The 17515-nt window shown below is 36.9% G+C and overlaps 1 protein-coding gene across 3 annotated transcripts in view; it reads right to left on the reverse strand.

The window, feature by feature from the left end:
* The window catches only part of ATAD1 (ATPase family AAA domain containing 1), a 53840-nt gene that overhangs the window by 35499 nt on the left and 826 nt on the right, over positions 1 to 17515 (reverse strand). For 2 of the 3 annotated variants that reach the window (XM_021696092.1, XM_021696090.1), the window contains exons 2-3: positions 14813 to 14984; positions 1541 to 1639 (exon numbers count right to left, since the gene is read on the reverse strand). In XM_021696092.1, coding sequence (XP_021551767.1) covers positions 1541 to 1639; positions 14813 to 14974 — 261 coding nt within the window. In that variant the 5' untranslated portion in view covers positions 14975 to 14984. The remainder of the gene's footprint in view (positions 1 to 1540; positions 1640 to 14812; positions 14985 to 17515) is intronic. The other variant, XM_021696091.1, reaches the window with a different exon arrangement.

The raw sequence follows: 17515 nt of genomic DNA on the forward strand, positions 1-17515 counted from the left end.
TTATAAGTAGCAAATAGGAGATATATACTTTCAAAATAAACACAGCTTGTGTATTTTAAAGCCTTCTGACTCAACTTAAAAAATCTGGGGGGTGAGGGGTGGAGGGGAGAATAAACCAACTGAAAAAGACCTAAGTAAAAAACATCAACCTAGCTCTAACCTGACAGAGTAAAGGGGCTGGAGATGGGGTGAGTCAGAAGCAATTATTTACAAGTGATTTACTTTCCCTACAACTTGAAAAAAAAAAATGAAAAGCCATAGCCAAATCTGAAAAAAATCACCACCTACTTCCACTGTAGCTATAACAAAAAACAGAGTCTATTGATACAGCCTTACTCAAAAGTGAATGCTGGTAAGGCCAAGAAAGTCTCACTATAAATTTATAAATCGAATTCAAATGGAGGATTACTTCTGGGGACATGTATCTCTCTGCGCACACAGATACTAAAAGACATTACAGACTTTCATTTTCCAGATTTAGAGATAGGAATATCATTTATTCTATTTATTTGTATCTGTTGTACAAAATTCATTTACACTTGTTGTTATAAAATACACGGGATTTTAGAGTTTATAAACTCTAAAAAATTACACTAATAAAAAAATTATACTAATCTGATGTTCAGATTAGTATAATCTAATTTAGTTTATTATGTTTTTAAAAATTTCCCCCCAAATAAAATCAGTTATAAAAAAATTACACTAATCTGATGTTCAAATAATCCTTTTGAAGTAGGTAGAGTAGGTATACAGGGTCCCTGGATTATACAGGAGGGAACTGACAGTCAAAGAGGAAATAATTTGCCAAGGCCATGAATGGAAAAACTGGGATTTAGAAGCTTGTGTTGTCTACCATACCTTATCATGAAAATCTACACTTAAACTCCGAATCAAATATCCATATAACTTAAAGCAGGACTTTTTATATGCCATAAAGGTGAATTAAAGTACAAGTTTATCTAAACAGGTGTATGCCAAGAAAAGTTAAAACAGCAGGCTCCAGACTGTTGTCCTTAGAAAGGCCTGCCTGCGGGGCTGGCCCCTGGCTGGAGTATGGGAGCTTAGATTTCAGGAGAATTCCCACCACTCCCCAGTAAGAACACCTCACTGTGCCTCAACTGTTTGTGTAAACAAAATGGTTTATGGTGGGGAAATCCGATTTCCCTCTGAAAGTCTAGAATTTGGGGAGATGTTAGGAAGTGGTCTATGTGACTAGCTCCAATTAAAACCGTGGGCACTAAGGAGCTTCCCTGGTGGACAGCACTTTACATGTGTTCTCACAACTTGTGGTTGAAGGAGTGTGACTTCACTGGGGAACACTCCGGAAGCCTGGGCTGATTTCCTCCAGACTTCATCCCAGGCCCCTCTTTCCTTGCTGATTTTGCCCTGTATCCCTTTTCTGTACTAAATCGTATCTGTGAGCAAAGCTATGCGGACTCCTGTGATTCCTCTTAGAAAATCATCAAACCTGGTTGTCTTCAGGAGCCCTGACACTAAGTGCTAAACCAAAAAAATCTTAAATAAGATTAAAGATACGTACATGCATGTTAAGAGGGTCTACTAGATGAGCAGCAATACTCATTTCATATTCTGAAAGCTTCACATTTTTCACACCAATCTGTTTCATTAATTTTTCTGCCTAGAACGAAAAAACAAGCAACTTCCTTCAGTTTGATATTTACGTACTGGCACTCCAAAAGAGATGGATGATCTGTGAAGTCTAAACAGTGATGACTAGACATAGAAGAATTTTCCAGGGAAATTCTAGGCCCCTTGATCTCATCTTTCCCCAGTGTAAGCCCTCGGGTAGATCTGAGTGTCCAACTCCACAGAAATCACAGCAATTTAAACCAGCTCCTAGGAAATGGAAAATATAAGGTACATGACTGAAGAGATACATATAGGGCCTTCTATTGCTCCACTGAGACTCCAGGGTCCAACTCGATCTCTTTCCTGGTAGAATTATCATGACAGGTGGAGATGAAACCTCAAAATGGAAGACAGAGGAGTTAAGCGTATCAAAAAATGGACAAATGGGAGTTTCTTCCCTTAAAACAAGTTTCTGAAAACAGGTGCCTTACTTCTTTCAAATTACCCAGTTATTGACATCAGATGCCCATAGCTATCAAATCTCAAATTGTTCTGAGATGTTGTCCTTTTTAGTTAAAGCCAATTCCTGGGACTAGGCAACCAGAGATAGTAAAAATAACTCTAAATTAGAAATATACTTACATATATTTTTAGAGCTGGGCAAACTAGCTTTAAACCTATGAGCTTTACCAATGCAACAAAGCTTTTGATTAAAATTTTAAAAAATGGTTATAAACACTTGCTGAACGTGCCAACTATCATGCCAAAATACGGAAAATGGATTAACTCACTGAATCCCCTGAGTGAGCTTATGAGGTAGGTACAGTTTTTCCCCACTGAAAAAAAGGAAATTAAAAGTTTAGCTCAGATGAAATAATTTGCCTTCGGTTGAAGTTAGCAAATGGAAAAGACAACATACACATGCAGGCAACCCAACTCCAGAGCCCATCCACTAACCCACATGACCCTACTGTCCCCAATTATAAGATGGGAGTTTGTGACCACTAAAGAGTCTTCAAAAATCTACAGAAAACACATTCAAATTTCAATTAAGTGAGCATTTTTAGAAATAAAGACCAAAATTTTTGTTGTTACATTTTCCTAAAATACTTAAAAAAATACTTTATTTTACATATTTTTAAAGTAGGCTCTACGCCCAACGTAGGGCTTGAACTCACAACCCTGAGATCAAGAGGTGCGTACTCCACCAACTGAGCCAGCTAGGCACCCCCTAAAATACTTTGATTCTATAAGATCTTGTTCTTGTCAGGGGGTACTGCTGCTTTAAATGAAATCCGTATCACACAGCATTACAGTTAGAGATTGGTTGGAGGATTAGGATAAATGTGGATAAATCATATCCTTATAACGTAGCATTTTTAAAAAAGTGCTATGAACCACATTGTTTTCCTCCTTAGCTATCTCCTGTAAAATTACTGAAGCAATGGATAAAATAGCCTTTCCAAGGTTCTTTCATCTTTCTTGTAAATATCTTCTTTTGCTGACTTTAAATCTTTTGTGTGTCAGCTATGAAAGGTATCCTATTTTAGTATCTGTAATAACATCAATTTACTCTTCTTTTTCATTATGCTTCTATAAATGTGAAGCCATCCCACATGTGTTCTTTTTAGGCTATGCTGTAAAACACTGTTTTTTTTTTTTTTGAGGTCCTTAAATATTAAAAAAAAATCACCATACATTACATCATTAGTTTTTGATGGAACATTGGTTTTCAACCAGGGGTGATTTTTGCCCCCCCAGGGGACATAGGACAAGGTCTGGGAATAGTTTTGGCTGTCACAACCTGGGGGGATGGGATGCTACTGGTATCTAGTCAAAGAGACAAGGATGCTGCTGAACATTCTTAAAGGCACAGCATAGCCTGCCCTTCCCCAATTATCTGGCCCCAAATATCAATAGCGCCAAGTTGGAAACACTGATTTCTCCCCCACTAGCTACCTGCTCTTAAAATTTTACTCCAGGGGGCGCCTGGGTGGCTCAGTCGTTAAGCATCTGCCTTTAGCTCAGGTAATGATCCCAGGGCCCTGGGACTGAGCCCCGTGTCGGGCTCCCTGCTTGGCAGGAAGCCTGCTCCTCCCTCTCCCACTCCTCCTGCTTATGTTCCCTCTCTCGCTGTCTCTCTCTGTCAAATAAATAAGTAACATCTTTAAAAAAAATTTTTTTACTCCAGGCCACAACTGCCTCTTGCTTTAAATAGTAACAGCCTTTTATGTCTGGGATTTCCTAAATAACAAGTATAGAGCTAGAAAATGCTGTGGTAAAATTTACCTAAAATCTTTTCCCCATAAAAGCAGTCCCATTTAACAATGTCTTCAAGTTGCATTGACAACATTGACAGAGGGCGCCTGGGTGGCTCAGTTGGTTAGGCGACTGCCTTCGGCTCAGGTCATGATCCTGGAGTCCCTGGATCAAGTCCCGCATCGGGCTCCCTGCTCGGCAGGGAGTCTGCTTCTCCCTCTGACCCTCCCCCCTCTCATGTGCTCTCTCTCTCTCTCATTCTCTCTGTCTCAAATAAATAAAATCTTTAGAAAAAAAAAAACATTGATAGAAAAAAGAAATTAATATTTATTGGGCAAAACTCATTTTTTTTTTACAATCAGCCCTTAAAATCATCCTGAGAAGTAGCTATTATTATGCTCATTTCTCAGATGAGGAACCCAAGGGTCAAAGAAATCAAAAGAACTGCCAAGATTACAAGCTAGGAATTGGCATTTCCAGAGTTCAAACCCTGATCTGTCTAATTCCAGAGCTCATGTTCTGCTGAAACACTAATATTCCTCATTTGGGAGAGCAGAACATGTTTAATAAACAAATAAACAAAAAGAAAGTACCCCAAAACACATCATACCAACACCAAACTGTGTTCCAGAAGTTATTCAACTGTTTTTAGCTTTGACACCTTTAACTGAGCCCGTTTCTAAAATGTTTTACCAGGAAAAACAAAATTATGATTGTACTCTAAAAACCGCTTATGTTCACGCATTGCTTTATCATTCACAGCTCAGTGACAATTGTATTTTCTAGTTACCAACTTTTGTTTGGTTTTTATTTATTTTTATTTATTTTTAAAGATTCTATTCATTTATTTGACAGAGAGAGACACAGCGAGAGAGGGAACACAAGCATGGGGAGTGGGAGAGGGAGAAGCAGGCTTCCCGCTGAGCAGGGAGCCCAACCCAGGACCCTGGGATCATGACCTGAGCAGACGCTTAAGGAATGTGCCACCCAGGCACCCCTTTTGTTTGGTTTTTACGGTGAGTCTCTCCAAGTAGTTATCACTCTGTGGAGGAAAAATGGTGGGGGTGGGTCGGCAGGGGAGTCAGGTAGGAGGGAAACTTACTTTCTACTGTACACTCATCTTTTTAACCGTTTCATAGTATTTTTTTATCCTTTCAGGCTATTTCATTTTTCCCCATGTAAAGTATTTGTAACAAGATTAAGAAGTAGGGTAGGAAAGAGTGAACTACTATTTTTGCCTGGAATGGGAAAAGAGGAGATGGAGAAAAAAGAAGTAGCAGAAAAGAAACATTTTGTTCAGTTTCTGAAAGATTCATAAAATTGGTTGTTCTTTTGGAAGAATAATTTTAGAAAGTTAGAGATAGCATTAACAAGTTAAGGGTGAAAAACCAGAGGTGAACTATAATTAAACTTGTTTTTTTTTTTTACAGATGTCATAGCTAACATATTCTAAGTGTGGACAGAGGAAATCATGGATACAAAGCTCATAAAAATACACTGAAATAGGAAACACCAAAGAATGTAATTAGCTTTATATATTAGATATAATCTCTCTTTTTTTTAAGATTTTATTTACTTATTTGACAGAGAGACACAGCGAGAGAGGGAACACAAGCAGGGGGAGTGGGAGAGGGAGAAGCAGGCTTCCCACCGAGCAGGGAGCCCGATACGGGACTCGATCCTGGGACTCCAGGATCATGACCTGAGCCAAAGGCAGACGCTTAACGACTGAGCCACCCAGGCGCCCTAGATATAATCTATTATAAACTTATATTAAAATTCCTGAAACACCCTTTTCTAGAGGACACAAGTCATTTCCCCTCTTAGGGTTAGTGCACATGTATCTCTTCTGGTTTTACTGGATGTATTCTGGAAGTTACAGGATCAGATGGCCTTCTACTATCGTGCTCTTCCACTGACCCTGGGCATACAGCACAATGCTGCACAGAGTTTTCTCTCCTCCAGTTTTCCTCTCTGGCTGCTCTTCTCTTCCCGTCCGTCACTTCTACCTATTCCTTGGCCAATCAGGCAATGCTAACCGTGTATTTCTTACTGACTTCCTATCTCAATTTACTTCAGCTTTTCAGTCCTCTAAGATTCAGCGCCAGTAAACCTTAGTTGCGAAAGCCACTTGATCAATAATGTAGGTCACAATGGCTTCCTGGTGTCGGCAAACGTTAGCTCGTCCCAGTGTAACTGGCATTCTGTGATGGCTGCTCTTAAAAATCCCTGGCAGCTGACAGTTTGTGTTTTTTTCTTTTTAAAGGTTTCAGTGTATCATCTCTTCACAAAATATTTCGGCTAATACTTCTCTCAAAATAACTAAGAGTTTTGAAGACTAAGGTATCATGATAGGACTAAAAATAAGAAGACATTAACTTCACTAAGGTCACAGTATATGACCTTCATATGTAGAATTCTCAGTAGCGAATCTTTCGTGGCCTTTGACAATTAAACTACAATCTCAAAAATATTATAGTCTAATTAATATGCTAACCCAAATATTGTATTTATAAATGCTCAGAACAGGTCAAGCATTATGTTACTCATCCTGTACTTGAAAGCTCTAAAACAGAGAGCTTACCTAGAGATTCCATTTTTCTACATCCCAATTAACCACCCTTTCATCAGACATACCTATAAGAACTCTTCTACTACATCTAAATACGATCCAAGCAGCAGTGGATGCCCAGAAAATCCCCGTCCCTGTGTAACACCCTGCAGAAACCATCTCCCACATTTCACCAAGCTGGGAAGTTTTCCTGGCTTCAGGCTAGAAATTATTTACAAATATTCTAATTCAAACATTAAGACTACTTCTAGGTTACTGTTCCTAATTTGAATGCACTGACATCATCGTTTACCTTTCTTTCATCTGACAATTGCACTGCCTTTAAATTCACATGAGGCCCACTGATTATCAGTAGCCTCAAAACTTTATCTCAGCTTCTATATTCAGTGCTCTGCCTTTGTGACCATAGAAGTCATAGCTTCCTCCTGACCCATATTCACATGTGATCTTTACCCTCAATGTATCCTCTCAATTCTTTAATTCCCTTCTGCACTCCCACTTAATTATCCCCCACTTGGCAATATTTGACTTCCTAAATGGCCTGGACTATGGCTCACCATTTTAACAACGTCTTCTGTTGAATCTTAGAACCCCTTAGACTTGTATCAGTCAGCCTTATCCTCAATGCTGGTTCCGCACCACCATTGTTTATCTGCTACCAAGATGCTGAGAAATACTTGAAGAAGTTAATAAAAACAAAACAACTCAATTCCCAATAAAGTCATGCTTCCTTCAACTATGCCCTAATGTTCATAATCCACAATGATTTAGCTCATTAAATCCTGATCACATACTTACCTCAGCAGGTCCCATCTCCCCACTTCACTGAGAATAAATTAACTCAATCTTAAAATGTTCTTAACTACTGATCCTAACCCCTCTGGGACCTACCTCCATCCTCTGGCAGCAACCCTCTACCTCTTCCTTTTCCACTAGTCTTTTCCCTTTTCTTCTTTACCTTTCCCCAGCAAACTCTGGAATAACCACATTCTTTTACTTCAAATTATACTTGCTGTCCCCAGTGAATGGAAATGCTGATTTCACTAAATTTACAGATCGCTTTCTTTGATTAAATTCTTTATGTCCTCCTTTTCTCCTGGATCATTTTATAACATATTTACAAATAATTCTCTTTTGCAACTTTCTCTTCCTTTGGTTTTGACGACTTGACACAAATGATTTTCCAGATAGTGGGAGAGAAATGTGAGGAGGGGCTTTTAAAAATTATATTCAACACCCACCAATTTCCCCCAATTCTTATTTCAGAATGTAGGCCTTCCAGTTGAAATATACTGCCACAATGAACGACTACTAGTCTGCAGTGTTTTGTATACTTCAGGTGTGTTCAGGTGGGAAAGACTAGTACCAACACCTTACGTTATCCCGGTTTTTTCCCTATTCTTCTGGCCATTTTTTTTTTTTTTTGGTGCTTTTGTTAATAATTGAGTAGATTAAAAAAAGGTATCTTTAAAATACATAGATGAGGTAAAAAGAACCACAGAACACGTCCTCAGTAAATTATTTGTTATATGAATAAATTCAAGTTGTTAATCCACAGAAGATATTATTGTAAATGGTATCAAGTAAAAAACAAAATTTATTCCCTCTCCTATAGAACCAACTGTCCAAGTATCATGTATTGAAAAGTCCATCCTTTCTCCAATAATCTACAAAGAAGAGCCAATTCTGTCATACATCAAGTTTCCAAAGTATGCCTAGGTCTGTTTCTGGAGTCTATCCTGCTAAATTTGCTAATCCATCCCTGTGCCAATAGCATACTGTTTTAGTAACTATGGCTTTATAAGTTGTTTTTTTTAAAGATTTTATTTATTTATTTGAGACAGAGAGAATGAGAGACAGAGAGCATGAGAGGGAAGAGGGTCAGAGGGAGAAGCAGACTCCCTGCCGAGCAGGGAGCCCGATGCGGGACTCGATCCCGGGACTCCAGGATCATGACCTGAGCCGAAGGCAGTCGCTTAACCAACTGAGCCACCCAGGCGCCCCTGGCTTTATAAGTTTTGATATAAACTAAGGCAAATACTCCCTCCCCCAATACATGTCTTGTTTTTCTTCTTTTTTTACGTTTTGTTTTTCAAGAGTGTCTTGCCTACATATAAACTTTTATTCTTCCATAAAAATTTTAGAAAAAAAATACAACAAAAAAGCCTGTCAATATTTTTTATTGGCATGGAATTTAAGCATAGTTTTCAGTAGTTTTACAATTTTCATTAAAAATGTGTTGTACAACTTGTGTTTGTCAGTTACTGTATATTTTTGATACTACTATAAATAGTATTTTTTTAAAGTTGCATTTTCAAAGTGTGATGGGTACACAGAAATAGTTGGTTTTTGTACACTGACTTTATATCCAGCAGCCCTTAAACCCTTATTAACCCCGAGAGATTAGCTACAGACTTTGTTTGCTTTCTATGTAGATTACCATATTATATGTATAATGACTGTTTAATTTCTTCTTTCAAATCCTTCTACATCTTATCTTTTTTCTTGATTTATGCATCATTAACAGTAAAATGTTGAACAGAAGTGATGATGACAGGCTCCCTTGACTTACTCCTAATCATAAAGGAAATGCTTTCAATTTTTTACCATGAAGTATGTTTCCTACAGTAAATTCATTTTATCATGCTATCTTCTATTCCTAATTCACTAAGCTTTTCTAAAAAGAATGAATATTTAATTTTAACAAAGGCTTTTTCTGCATTTATTGAGATAATCATAGTTTTATCCTTTAATCTGTTATTACAGAACATTATAAATATATTTTTTCCTCAACTGAAGCCAGCCTTAAACTCCTGGAATAAATCCAACTGGTCATAATGTTATCTTTTTTTATACACTGCTGAATTCAACTTGCTAGTATTTTAAGATTTTTCTATTCATTTAATTGAGATAAATTATAGCCCATTACAAGTTTTAGGGTTATTATTATGCTACCCTCATAACAAGGTTTGGTGACTGTTCCCTCTTCTAGAGTTCGTATAAAATTGTTACTATTAATTTGTTCCTTATATGTTGCTAGAACTTGCCAGTAAAATTCTATGGGCCTGGACTATTCTTTATCAATATATATGTCCAATATTAACTTATTTCATAGGTATGGGACTAACTATTCATGTCTAATTCTTAAGTCAGTTATGGCAATTTATATTTTTCTAAGAGTCTATCTGTATCATCTAAAGTTTTTAAATTTATTGGCAGTTATTAATTTTCCTTATTTTTAATGTCTGTAGCATCGTCATTATGTCTCCTCTATCATTCCCAGTAATATTTATTGGTGGCTTCATTTTTTTCTTGGTTTTACAAAACTGTCAAATATTTTTGTATATTCAAATAACCAACTTTTTGGTTTCACTGATTTTCTTTACTGTCTTTTCATTTTCTGTATTTTTATTCACTCTCTATTGTATATTCTATTTCTTATTAATTTGTCTTCCTATTATTTCTCTTCTTTCATTATCCATGGGTTTATGTTAAAATCTTTTCTTGAGCTTAAGTTTGATTTACTTTATTAATCACTTTCTTTTCTAACACTTGAGACTATAAATTTCTCTCTAAACATTAATACATTAAGTTTAATTCAATCCTATTTTCTTTAAGTTTTTACTTGAAAGAGAGAGAGAACGCACGTGTGTGTGTGTGTGTGTGCACATAAGCAGGGGGAGGGGCAGAAGGAGAGGGAGAAGCAGACCCGTTGAGCAGGGAGCCCGAGGTGGGCTCTAGACAAATGAAGATGAATACGGAGCCAAGAGGAACAGCAAATTCATATTCTTGTTAATACTGTACCTTTCTTTCATGCTCTTTATTTATTTTTAAAGATTTTATTTATTTATTTGAGAGAGCATGAGAGCAAGATTGAGAGAACAAGTGGGGGGAGAGGCAAAGGGAGAAGCAGAGTCCCTGCTGGGTGGGGAGCCCAACGCGGGACTCGATCCCAGGACCCTGAGATCATGACCTGAGCCGAAGGCAGATGCTTAACCGACTGAGCCACCCAGGCGCCCTCATCATAAATATTTTCTAATTTCTACTATGTTTTCTTTTACCTAGGAGTTCTTTAAAGATGTTTCTTACTTTCCAAACTTATTGGATATTTAACCATCTTCCTGTTCTGCACTGGAGCCAGGGAATGTAACAAACATGCTACCGGTGCTATGAAACTTGACATCTGCTTTACAACTTAGCATTTGGTTAAATTTCACAAATCTTACATGGGTGCTTTTTAAATACCCCTGCATTTTCTGAAGCACAATATACTATATGTGGCCACTAGATAATGCTGTTACTTTCGTAAATCTGCGATCTTTACCCATTAAAAAAAAAAAGTTTCATCTGACTACATCAAAATAATAAGCTTCTGCACAGCAAAAAAGGGAAGCAATCAATAAAACTAAAAGACAATCTACTGAATAAGAGAAGATATTTGCAAATGACATATCCAATAAAAGATCAGTATCCAATTATATAAAGAATTTATACAACTCAACACTAACCACCCCCCCCCCCAAATAATCTAATCCAAACACACACTTAACTATGGAGAAAAAACAGATGGATACCAGAGTGGAGGTGAGTAGGTGGGGGGTGAAATGGGTGAAACGGGAATGGGATTAAGAGTACACCTATCATGATGAGCACTGAGTAATGTAGAGAATTGTTGTATCACTATATTTTACACTTGAAGCTAATATAACACTGTATGTTAACTATACTGGAATAAAAAAAAGTTTTTTTTTAGTATTTCATCTACCACTAACTGAAAGCAATGTTAAAAACCTCCCACCATGATGACGGATGTGTTATTTCTCCCTATAGTTTTATCAATTTTTTGCTTTATGTATTTTGAAGCTATATTAATAGATGTACACAAATAAATATTATATTTCTTGGTGAATTGAATCTTTAATCACTCTGTAATGAACCTTATTTTCTCTAATAGTATTTTTGCCTTAAAGTTTGTGTTCAACCAGCTTTCTCTTTGTATGGTAGAGGCATTTTCCATCTTTTAATTTTCAACCTTTCTGTGTCTACAGTTTATATGTGTCACTTCAACTAGTGTATGGCTTAAATTTCTCTTTTTAAACCATTCTTATATCTTTATCTTTAGGTAATTACCAAAGAGGATATACTCTTTTGGAGTCAAAGATTTATGGGAGTATTGTCTATGAGACATCCTACCTTGGAATGGTCCTGTGCTTTGTATCCTGAGCTCCTCTGGGCCATAAAAACAGAAGTTCAAATTCAGCAGCTTCAGCAAATTCCCCCCAATGTGAAAGCTGGCCATCAAGCTCATGTTATCTTTTTCAATCTTTGCCTCCAGTTTTTTACCTGAATTTCTTACTTTCTTGCTAGCTCATGAATACCTTTAAGAAGATTAAAAAAAATATTTTATCTAGATCATTTAGTTACTTTTAGCAGGAAGGTCAGTCCAGATATCTAGTTACCCTAACCAACCTGTTCATTCTCCACTGGCTTCACTTCCTCTTCCCATTCCCTAAATGAAGGCTTATCCTTCAGCCAACTATTTATGGTGTTTGATAGCACCTCCTTTAGAGACCTCATCACTCCCAATACAGTCATCAGCATTTATTATATTCACAATTACAAGAAAAGCTCTCAACAAATATTTGAATGTATAAATCCTGATGGTGGTAGGAGGAAGGTGGGGAAAACCCCACAAATGATACATACCTACACAAGAATAACCCTGGGGCCTATGGCATCCCAGTTGAGACTCACTTCTCTAATAAGGCCAACTTCTGAGCATCTGATGAGGAACCTCTAAGGACTGACCTTTTCTCTGAGACTGAGACCTACCATTAACTGCTGGATGAACATATTCCTCTGGATGCCTACCACCAACACAAACTCAACATGCCCAAATCAAATATCATCTTCCCATAAACTTGCCCATCTATCAGTTTCTAAACCTCGATGAAAGATACTATGAGTCTTCGAGGACTCCAAACAAATCTTGGATTCATTTGTAAGATGTCCTTTTTCTTTTCCCGTATCATCACAAAGTCCTTCCAGCATTCATTCTTATTAGTCTATTTCACCCATTCCATTCCTTTTGTCACCCCCTTATTCTAAATCTTTGCCAGGCCTACTGCAATCTGGTTAAGTCTATGCAACAGATCTTGCTTCTAGTCTCCCTAACCCCAGTTCCTGCTATATACTACTGTGAAGTTAATTATCCTTAAAAATTCCTTTGCATATCACCCACATACTCAAAAATCTTTAATAGGCAGTTTGATAGTTTAGTAGTTTATCACTGCCTATACAGAAGACTTCAACTGGTCAATAGGGTATTTCAGTAGCTGGCCAGGGAGGTAAGGAAGGAAGAGAGGAAGGCTATCGGAGAAGCTACAGCCGCTGACCAAGCAAACAGCATGCCTCCTTCTTGGTTGATGATGACTTATAAAATGCTGTGGCTTTTTTTTTTTTTAATCAGCCTCTGTTCAAAAAGAACAGAGTAAGGAAAAGTAGAAGTTTTTTCCCCGACTTTACACTTTAATCCCTTACCTCTCCCTCCAAGTTCTACTAGTTAGTTGCATAAACCCTCTATTCCAATCTGACTAGTCTTTTTACTATTCCTGCAACAGGTCTTGCTATTCCTACAATCGTCAAGATTCTGTTCATGATCTACTTCAAATTGTCCTTGCCTATTCTAGTGGCCAAACTCTTTCATGAAGCCATCCTCAACTACCTCAATCATTAGTGACTGCTCCTTTCTCTAAATGCCATAGTTTTTGTCTACTCATTAGGTAATTAGAATATGCTACTATTATAATTTATATTATCATGGACAAGTCTTTTTACCCTACCACGGGCACTATGAGGACAGATGCAGAATCTAACACATCATGTAAATGATATTTACAATACTATGCATACATTCTCAATAAAGGCTTAAAGGTAACAATCCATTCATGTGTTATTTAATACCTGTGTTTGGCTTTCTACATCTTCCATATGGGTGTTCCAGGAGCTCTTAGAAGCCACGGAAATAAACAACAAAATTCTCTGTTTTAATAGTCACATCTCTGCTTTTAAGACTTTTTTTTTTTTAAGATTTTATTTATTTATTTGACAGAGACACAGTGAGAGAAGGAACACAAGCAGGGGGAGTGGGAGAGGGAGAAGCAGGCTTCCCGCTGAGCAGGGAGCCCGATACAGGGCTGATCCCAGGACCCTGGGATCATGACCTGAGCCGAAGGCAGACGCTTAACAACTGAGCCACCCAGGCGCCCCTTAAAACTTTTGAAAATGGTATGACTTACCAATACTTTGGCCTCAGACTCAAACTGACTTGCATTGTGTAGGTGGCAGGAAAAGCTGCACTTCAGCTGACACATGGATATACTTAATTAACACACACACACACACACTGCACTGGTCAGACTTCTTAGAGAGTTATAAATTGAGTGATATTATGATATAATCTAGACCCTGAATCAACTATTGTATAATCAAATTCAGGGAACAAACTCACAACTGTTCAAATTGCTTTTCGGATACAAATAGTAAGCAGTAGTCACAAAACGGTGATTTTCACTGATTTAAGAGCTATGCATAGTACTGTAAAGCACTCACTTATGTACACCCTGGTCTGCCACACTAGCCTATAGCATTTTGAAAGAACAAGATTTATTTATCTTTTATCCTTGCCACCAAGAATTTGCTAGGAGCTGAGTAAATGTTTACTGAATGCATCACAGTCACAACACCCAGAAGGAATCTAAAAATCAATGAATATAAACATCTTGCCCTCAAACAGCAAGAAAAACTTGAAAGGCTCCTGTAAGCCTTTTACTTTTTTGAGCAAGAATAGAAACTAAAACAGATATGTCAATCTCATAAGAAAATGACCACAAGAGGAAGTTACTGAAAAAAAACAAACAAACCTACTACTTATATTAAAAAATAATAATATTTAGCAATTTCTTAATTAGAAATTAGTGAGTTTGCAAGTGTAAGACTGACAGCTGATCAGTATTACCCACATTTCAAATGTCTACAAAGCAAAATGCATACCAATACTCAAGATAAGTTGTTTTTGTTTAGTCTGTTGAAATCTTTTACCTAGATTCCTTCATTCATTAGCTGACAAAAATATTCTAATGAAGATGTTCACAACAGAATACTGGAATATCTTTATTTTTCACCCCTTTTATCCTGAGAAGTTATACAGTTAGAAAGGATTTGAAAAACGAATACTTTTTTAGGAATAATGAAATTAAATAGGACATTCAAACACATTTTCACATGGGTCTTAGAGAACTTCTAATTAATTTATAATTCTATATCCTTAGTTTAATGGAAAAATACTAGCTAGCTACAAGAAAAAATGATCCTCAAACATTTCAGTCATACCTGTTTCTGAGCTTCTACTTTTTGCTTTCTGGTTGGATCAATTGCATCTACCATCCATTTGATTGTAAAGTATGTTACTGCACCAAATATCGTCAAACGGAAAATTAAACCAACAACTTCATTCCGACTCAAGGGACGAGAAAAAGCTTCAGCATGTACCATCTTGATTAACCTTAAAAGACAAACAGAAATGTCACTAAGTAATAACTAGATTCATTACAATTGGGAGACTGATAAGTAGCTTAAACTTAGCAAGAAAAACTAACTTCTAGTCAAATTCAACATTACCTGCCTTAAAGTGTTTTATTTTAAGGAAAAATGAACATACTAAAAACTGAGGTTTATTAGACTTTTTAAATGAATTTTCCTTAAAGCTCATATAATTTAAGCAGACGATAATTCTGCAATAATACAGTCAACATCTTACGGTATTTACTCTTTTAAACAGCTTTTAAATAACTATTTCAGAAAATCTAGAGATACAATGAAATACTTTACTAATGTGATGGTAAGAATTTCTTCTTAGTACAATGTACAAGAGGCAATTTTTGAGTGAAACTGAAACTGAACAGACTCGCTTTTTCCTCAGGCTTACTTTTCAGGTTTTCAAGGCCTGCTTAAATTTAAACATGCCATTTTCTCTATTAATAAGTGACATTAAATGTTTTGAGCCATCCTACTGTTTCCAACCACCCAGCTAAATATGAAGCACTAGAATCTTCACACGTTTTTGAACCACAGTATAGTAGTCACCTGAGACGGAGAGGAAAAAAGGAGACAGCGTGCCTACTTTTACCTACATCTCTGAACAGCTACCTCAATCACATACAGGCTTGCAGAAGGCATGCACAGCCCTGTCAGTAAGGCAATAACTACCCAGAACAATAAGGTTGTTAGGGACGATGGGACTGTCACATTTTGGAAGACAGGATCTCAGATTCTAATAATGCCATTTTCCTCTCATGGCATAGGACTATGCTGAATGCTATGCTATGTGAAAAAGAGAGAGAGATTATATTCTGCACTCATGTGAACAGGAATAAATCAGAATTTGCACAGATGGCTCAGCAACCGGTAAAAATTAGGAACTGCATAGATTCATATCTATGGTCCTCCACTAAAATTAGTTTCCCTTGTCACTACTACTACTCAATTAAAGATCTTCACTTCCCTCCCTCTGGAATAGCTCCAACGATTTTTAAATTCTTCTTAGATACCTCCCCCCTTCCATTCAGGAGTATATACTTCTCCCTGATAAAAAGACTTCAAAGCTTTCCTTTTACTTACAGGATTTCCAAGTGTTCCAGACCATCCTAACCTAGCCTTAAAGAGTAACATTTAAGCATTTTCTCACTACTTCTCAGTAAGAACTTTCAATAGCTGGAGTCACTGGTATCTGAAAATGCCATGCGTATTTTCCCTCCACCATACTTGTCTGGTACCCTGGGACAGGTCATTTCTCTCCCTTCATCTAGGATTAGTCAATTTCTATCCAAACTTCAAAAACCAACTTTACCTTCTTCATCTTTCTGTCACATACAAGAGACGCTATTCAGTAATTATCTGTTCAACAGATAAACTGCAACTGCAGAAACACTTCCCACTCAATCATTCCAACAAAACTGCTGCCAGATTTTGAATGATTTCCCAAAAAATGTCAAGGGTTCCACGTTTCTCCATTACGAGGAGTCATTTACTTCACAATAGTACGTTATTTAACTTAACAACAAAATAATTGAAAGCCTTCATTTCAGATGAAGAACCTTTGACCTAGGGACATTAAGTGATTTAATTCACACCATAAAGCACCTATTGAACATGTATATATAATGCCTACTATATACTGGGCATACAATAACGGCCAAGATACAATTACTGTCCCCAAGGAATACAGTTCAGTTATTAATTATATCTCTATAAATGGAGCTAAGGAGGAAAAGCCACCTAATTAAAATCTCTCCTCATGCAACAAATTCAAGTGTGCTTTCATCCATCCGCATGGATTCCTAAAGATGAGTTAACAATACTCCACCAAAAAATTGACTTCCCTAGCCTTCATTTTAACAGAGTAAATTTGAAAATTCAGCTGGAAGATGTGATATTATGACGCAGGGATATTATTCATTGATGTAAATAAACCAACAGGCAAAAATCAAGGTTTTAATAACTTAATCTGTGAAAACTAGTGATATTCAAATAAAACATTTTATTTTCAAAGTTTGAGTTAGTAGCGAGAGAACCGCCACCTACTGGATGTTCCCGGAACTACATGAACAACTAGGGCAAGTTTCAGTACATCCCAGTCGCCGAGACAATGACAATTTTTAATCCTATAAAAAATTTCAAGACATAAAACCTGTTAACTATACGTTTTCCTATATTTAAAATAGTACCTGCAGTAGAGTACTCTAGACCTACGGCCATGTTTAAACCAGTAGTGCATCTTCCACAATGACTTTAAAATCCTGAAATGAAACCGAAACTCCTACTTGTAGTTTGTAACCGTATATACTTTATTGTCCACTCATCTATCGTTCATACGACACGGATCCACCTGCAATATAAGGCCGTTACAGTAGCACTGCAGCAGAATACACAACAAAAGCTGCGTGTGCACACAACAGTACGGAATGTATTTCAATCTTGTATAAATAAATATTAAAAATCAACAAAATACGCAAGTATGCGCAAACATACAGACGC

Source organism: Neomonachus schauinslandi, chromosome 6, assembly GCF_002201575.2.
Source record: "Neomonachus schauinslandi chromosome 6, ASM220157v2, whole genome shotgun sequence".
NCBI lineage: Eukaryota > Metazoa > Chordata > Mammalia > Carnivora > Phocidae > Neomonachus > Neomonachus schauinslandi.